We start from the raw sequence: 6,887 nt of genomic DNA, 5'->3' as shown, positions 1-6,887 counted from the left end.
ATCAGCTGGTGGAAAACAGCATTGCATCCTAGCCCTGAAAGTGCTGTGCATTCAGTGACTGATCCAAAGTCTACTGAACTCAACAGGAGTCTTCAATGGGCTTCGGCTAAGCCCATAGTGAGCTCACAATATTAAAGAAGAGATCTGACATGTGTATTGACACAAGTACATTAAAATTGTTCCCATTACAATTACTTTGTTACCAGAAATGGTAATTTGCTGGCTTCTCACCTCTCCTGAAGTGTACGCTCTACCCTGTGATAGTAAGTGAAGGAAGGGCTGGAATCATGTCTCATGGGCACCATTCAACTTACAATAAAAGAGGATAACTACGTTTATAAATAAATAGTGAAGAGTACATCATTTAATTGCTATTTATTTTCATAAACATGAGGTATTTCAAAGTGCTATAAGACGCAGCACTAAATGTACATCGTTGGAAGAAATTAAACACAGAACTTTGCAGTTACCCAGTTCTATGCACCAAACATTAACAAATACATTAACTGGAAGAAACAGGCTAGGAAAAGGCATATATAGTAAATTTCTTTACAAAAGTTTTCTTAGTTCAAAAAAGTGATAAAGTAATATCTACTCAAAACTTTCACAACTCATTTTCATACGAAAATATAAGTATCAAATTTAGTTATGTATCAGCATCATACTAAAGTATACAGGCAGTGTAAGAATTAGTACAGTACATAACAGAGATTAACAATATATTTGTATACAAAAACATGCTCCTCAAACATTGAGGTATTACAGTACTTAGGTATGAACTTCCAGTCAAATACTGGTAGCAAGAGCCACCTCTCATAACCCAAGACATGTACAAAAGGCAAGTGTGTAGATGGTATTTACAGAAAATTCCCAAAGAGGTACAAATGGTAACCCCTAAAGTAACATCTGTTAGAACATAAGCACCATTAAAGATTAGGAATGAACATTTTTAAACTCAACTAGGTGTCATCAGCAGCTCCAAAGGCTCACAACTTTTAACGAACATCTATAGTTCTTAAGAAAAAATACAAGGGCCGTCCATCATTGTTTGGCAGTCTGTTGAACTCCTTGCAAGAACATCCATGTGCTCTGTACCCGGATAACATAGATTGTTAACTACTTGAGGGACTGGATTGAAAGTAAAACCAACATTCTTAACGTCAAAAAACACAATTTTTTTTTTTTAAAGAATCAAAAATGTGCAAAGTGGCAGTGACTGTCCAGGTCAGACAAAAAAAGTTTAGCAAGTCCGTGTGTATTCTATTTTCTTTAGCAACTGCTGTTGTCTGGCTTGCAATTTTTCCTTTTCTAGCAATAACTTGTGTTCCTCTGCCTGAAGGGAATGGACATAATCAGTGGCTTTTTTCAAGATGACCACTTTTGCAGCTTTCTCATTTTTAACCAGTTCAGGTACATGGTCCCTTAATGTGAGGAAACTAGATCGCAGGTCATTACGCCGCTGACGTTCCAGAATATTATGGTTGCGTCGACGTTCACTATCTTCTGAATCTGAGTTTCGAGGACTTGAACTCTTAGACTTTGGTTGGATCATGGGTTTTACTGGACGGGGCACCTCATTTTTTAGCTTTTTCTGCGGTGGGGCATCTTCGCTTTCCATGTATGGAGAAGGGGCAGCATAATTATGCTGCTGGTGAATCGGGGCGCAACGCTTTAGAATCAGTTCATTCTGCTGCATTCTCACCGATGCCAAGTTGGCATTTTTAGGGCGCACAGTAATAGTAAGAGTAGTAACAGCCTTGTTGGAGGAAGAGCGCCTCTTCTCCACTGTCACTACATCAATTTCTTCCTCTTCATCCTCTTCCTCGTCATCATCTTTAGAAATACAAAATGTAAAATAAAGCAAGTAAGTTGTTCTCTCCAAAAAATATTCACACAGGACCTTGAAATTTAAAAACTAGTAACATATCTGCGTGAATTCTTAGGACAAACAGCAACCCATAAGTATTTAAGTGTTCAAAATATGCACAAATATGAGGATAAAAATAGGGTGCATATACTAACTATCTGCAGATAGATGGAGCTAGATAAATATATACACACTATGCACACACTCAGATCTGGACACAATCAGGGGGAATCTCTGCTAAATTAAAATTATAACCCTAAGAACAGGTAGTTTTCTGCACTTTTAAGCTGTACAATAGGAGAATCCATAAAGGTGCAACCCAAATAAACACACTAGAGGAAACAGTATTCGAGAAAATGCCCTAATTTATACTTTAACCAACAAATTGAAGTACAGAACATACATGTATGTGAGCACACACACCCACAATCACACCACCTCCCTGGCTTGATCAAAAAGGAGCCAGAAAACTAAACAATCGTTGGATTTGTTCTGCTGCAGAACGTGAAGCTGTTCCAGTCTGAGAGTCCCTTTAAGCCAATGTTTTGGTTTACTGCCAAGAAGACAGCTGTTGGGAGGAAGTGCTTCCTCACAGAAAGCTGTCAAGGCACAGACATTAAAGGGACAGTGAGCCTTTTGAAACAGGAGGCTTATCATCAAGTTTATGATGATGGTCATATGGATTTACTCATTTACATGAGAGAAACTGTGTTTACAACTGAACTGGGCTTCTCTGCAACTAGAGATGGGGTTTGTTTTTACATGAGAGGAATTTTTTGCATCTAAATTTTCCTCTGCCTGTCTTAATCCAAAAACCCAAAATCAAACATTTCCCCGCTAAATTATTAGACTGCTTAGCCATTTCAAAATCATGTACAAGGCAGGATGGTTTTATACTAAAAACACTTTTACTATATGGTCAATGCACTACTACACAATACATTCTGCATAAGCTGCATTTTAGTTGGCCACATGAATGAAGTTTGAGATTAACTACACGGTACGCTTTGGCATGGAAGAAGATTTAAAAAAAAACACTCAAAGTTCATCCAGCATCTGCTAAGTATAAACATGCCCAGGATAAGATGCCCTTTAGTTATATAACACTGTCTGCTTTACCATCAGCTGCCTGCCAAAGGGTCTCCTTCAAGGAATCCTTTCCAAAAGGTAATGTCCTAGGACAAGCATGCTGCCACCTACTGGCAAATCCATATACCAGCTAGAAATGGGAGGGAGTAAAACACACACTCACTTGACAGCAACGAGTGTTGTTCTTGGTTATGTTTTTATCAATAAAGACAAGCAAATATGAGTGGTCTGGGATTTTTCAAGCTTCCCCTCTTCCAGACTAACTTTAGTGGCACTATACATCTATTTGACCTCTTCTGAATCTGCTGGTGGTGGATTCTCTTCCAGCCTCCCCTCTCTTCAACAGCAGGGGTTCCCATGTCCTAAGGGCTCACATCACTGTCATGTTTTACACTGAACTGATTGTGCAATATTTGTTCTTCCCCAGCTCCACCTCCCCACACTTCAGCTGCCCTTACTTACCCCTCCTCTCCCTCTCTGCCTAAGCGCTTCAAGGCAGGGGCTTCCTCAAGCACTAAGGCATATGGCCACCAACTTTCCCCCAATCTTTTTTTTTATTGACTCAGAGATGCAAGAAACAAAGACAGGGGGCATGACCTGGGATCACGCATTTATTTTCTTTGGTCTCCTGACCACATGGGTGCAGAGATGGGGGTGGGGAAAGGGAAGACTGAGCTTAATTTTGATTACAGGAAAGAAAGTGTGAAGAGAGAAAGACCACCCCTTCTTTTTTCTCACTGCCAACAGCCTAAGGCAGCCCTACAAAATGTTCATGATAATGTACCAGCCAGGCACAACGTTACTCACCCACCTTACCAGGATGATAATAAATAACAACTAATGCTAGTTTACTTGACCAGAAACTAACATGCACCCTAAGTGAACTGAATTTTGCAAGGCTGCCCCCAATGAATTCACTCCTTTTGTCTATACCTTTGGTTAGGGGAGATGCATCATAAAGGTGATGCTGCCCATAAAGCTGCACTTCAGGGTGGGACAACCATGCACACATAATACCTCTGGGGATATGTACACTGGCTAACAAATCTGTGATGAGCGGAGTATTTACCGGAGTCACTGAGAGTATCATCTCCTGAGCTGCTGTTTGCTCTGGTAGCACTTGAATGGCAGCTGCTGCGCTGGGTGGCAGCTGCTGCCCCCTGTGCGATCCCACTGCTCCCACTAATGTTCACCCGGATGCCAGCCATTCCACCTGTTGCTGGGGCTGCTGCCACTGGCTCTCTCTTGTTGATGGGGAAGGGAAACACCACTGCAGGATCCACACACTCTGACACAGAGTTGTTGAGCTCTGCTTGGCTGTTGGTGCCCACAGGGCTGGCGGTGGTGGTGGATGCACCAGCTGTCACTGGTGCCACTGCTGCTCCCACTCTGCCCTGTAGTTTCTCACTCACTGCCCTCTCCAGCTTTTCGCGGGCAGAAAAGCCACTCCACATACAATCCTGGATGATGATGGAGTTGAGATTGCTGCTCTCCCCAAAGCCTGTCTCCAGTAAGTCTCCTCCATCCGTGCTTCCCCAAAGGTCAGCCTCAGGGGGCAGCAGCAGCAGTTCAGATGCCCAGTCCAGAGGATCACGGGTTCGGAATCCCCCTAGAGCCACCCCTCCCCATAGCAGTGGGGCCCCTCCTGGGGGGTTTTCCTGAAGTCCTGCCCGACTGGGAGACAGAGGAGGGGTAGGCAGCAGTTCAAACTTTTTCCAGATGTCCTCCCCAGGGGGAGCAGAGTCCGGACCGCACAAATAGAAATCATCTTCATCTGGATAGAAGCAGGGCTGCAAAGAGTCAAACTCGAGGTCTGGGTTTTTACTGACCATCCCTGGCATTACTGGGTTCCTTTTACTAATTCCTTGGTTGGGCTGTTATTTAGAGGGAGGTTTGAGTGTGTTTCCAGTGAGAGAGAGAAAGAGAGAGAGAGAGACTTCTCCCAACACCTGAAAGAAAATAAAAAATCCCAAATAAGCAGCTAGTTAAAACAGGAGAAAATACGTTTAAACATGATTTGTTAATACAATAATCTTCCTCCCAATTAAAAAAAAGCAAAACCTATAATCATTAAAATGTTGAAGGAATGCAGGAAGCACTGTGCAAATTTGGAGAAATACATTTCACTCCCTTAATACTGCTTAAACCATTCAGACAAAACAACAACAACAACAACCGGGCTCTGCACACATATGCAAAGTTTTCTGTTTTAATCCTGTGTTCTGCAGGAAAACAAAACAGGCCAAAAAGGTACAGGAGAGCTGCAAAGGGGTATCTGTGCAGCTTTACACATTGCAAGCTCTTTAAACTGCTTCAAAGAACCAAACACAGAGTAACCCAACCAATATACTGTACACATATGCAAAGCTTGATCCTGTAATCGCTCCAGAAAGCCCTCTTAATATGCCAACAAAAATAGTGGAAGTTTCCCCCTTTTTGTCATCTGCAGTCCAGTGCAAAGGGAACAGAAGAGGATGCAAAAGGGGCAGAGGAGAGGCGGCTCAGTGCAACTTTACAACTTGCCAGTTCATTCACTTAAAGCTACTCAGAGAAACCCGCGCACAACACACGGGGGGTGGAGGGCAAATCGGAAGTAGCCAAAATGCAGCAACCTTATATAATAATTTCAATTAAAAAAAACAAAGCCGGCGCTAACAAAGCCTTTTGATGTGCCAAAAAGGTACAGGAAGTTTCTCTCCTGCTCAGCTGCACACTGAGCAAAGGGGTGAAAGGCTGCAGATCAAACAAGGGAACTTTGCGCATTGCCACTACATTCAGTGAGACCTGCTACAAACTAAGCTTTCGATCCCCCTTTCCCTCCGGAAAATTCCTTAATTGTGCCCCCGACCAGTCAACCACAACCCCATTCCAGCACCGGAGCCCAGTTGCATCAGACATTTAAAATGACCTTTTAAGTCTGAAACAGGCGTTCAGTGCCCCCCGTCACCTCAGCTAGCGCAACACGCAGGAAAATCGGTTTGCTGGGTTTCAAACAGCTGACATTCAAACTGAGACCAAAAGGAAAATCTCCATTAAAAAAAAAAGCCTTATGATGAAATGCAATGAAACGAGCCTAGCTCAGCTGCTCTCTCCCTGCCCCGCCCCCTGACCGCTTCCACTATTGTACCATTTTTCTACTTACAAAATCTATAGCAACCGTTTAAAATGAATCAAAGCAACGAAACTTCTACAAAATACAGCGATCTCCATGCAACAGCTTTAGAAACCCTGAGGATTTCCCTCTGGTCAGTGAACCCCCCCACTCAAATCACTGAACTGCCCCGGCATTTCCCCCCAACCCATCCTCCCTAGTTTTGCAACTCCAATACAACGTGAGGTTTTATTTATTTATTTGGTGTTGCTCTCCCTTCTTATTACAACCGCGGTCCCTGCAGCTGCCTCTTCTTACCTCCTCCTTGGTGATGGGTGGTGTTGCAAAAGGGGGAGGAGGGCAGGAAAAAAAAAGAGGCAGATGATCTTGTATGTTGCACTTTATTGAGCGCCAGCCCGCTCGTCCCCCAAGGCAGGCTTAAGCCTCCACATTCACCCTTTGCTTGCAGACAGATGACTGTCACTGGCTGCCTTTGAAGCTCTTGGATATTATTAACTAAAAAAAAACCTGACACACCCGGGGAGGAAAAAGAGAGAGGAGAGAGAGGCTTAACCCCACCTCCCTAATTTCCATAAAAGCAGGGGAGGTGCCTGGTATTTGGCGCCAAAAGCCCCTTTGCTCTTTATGCTTTGCAAGGAGAATTAGGTCCAATTCCCTTTGCAAATAAATAATAATAATAAAGAGCATGCACAGTCCGAGCTGCAAGCCCGGCCACCCTGAGCAGTTGGGGAGGGGATGCACTTTGTAAGGGGGCGGGTGGGGGGGATTTGGGTCGTAATTACACCAGTGATGTGCCTATTCAGTGCTTTGCATGGAGCG

At 43.4% G+C, this 6,887-nt stretch overlaps 1 protein-coding gene across 2 annotated transcripts; it reads right to left on the bottom strand.

Annotated features, from left to right (window-relative positions):
* Positions 1-384: 384 nt before the first annotated feature.
* MYCN (MYCN proto-oncogene, bHLH transcription factor) lies at positions 385-6,574 on the bottom strand. Of its 2 annotated transcripts, none has more exons than XM_050950846.1 (3): positions 6,366-6,574; positions 4,026-4,905; positions 385-1,833 (listed from the first exon to the last, which is right to left on the bottom strand). In XM_050950846.1, the coding sequence occupies exons 2-3, from the start codon at positions 4,795-4,797 to the stop codon at positions 1,241-1,243; spliced, it is 1,365 nt and encodes a 454-aa protein (XP_050806803.1). In that variant the 5' UTR covers positions 4,798-4,905; positions 6,366-6,574; the 3' UTR covers positions 385-1,240. The 2 variants fall into 2 exon arrangements, with proteins under 2 accessions (XP_050806803.1, XP_050806804.1); XM_050950847.1 differs by lacking the exon at positions 6,366-6,574 and adding an exon at positions 5,865-6,021.
* Between the last annotated feature and the right edge of the window lie 313 nt (positions 6,575-6,887).

Source organism: Gopherus flavomarginatus, chromosome 4 (assembly GCF_025201925.1).
Source record: "Gopherus flavomarginatus isolate rGopFla2 chromosome 4, rGopFla2.mat.asm, whole genome shotgun sequence".
In the NCBI taxonomy this organism is placed as follows: domain Eukaryota; kingdom Metazoa; phylum Chordata; order Testudines; family Testudinidae; genus Gopherus; species Gopherus flavomarginatus.
Note: the sequence above shows the minus strand (reverse complement) of the source record. Positions and strands in the feature narration are given on the sequence as shown.

Excerpts from the sequence above, each read along its gene's own strand:
- MYCN (XM_050950846.1), bottom strand. The coding sequence starts at position 4,797 with ATGCCAGGGATGGTCAGTAAAAACCCAGACCTCGAGTTTGACTCTTTG. Across the intron at positions 1,834-4,025 it reads TGATACTCTCAGTGACTCCG|ATGATGACGAGGAAGAGGAT; the intron begins GTAAATACTCCG and ends GTATTTCTAAAG.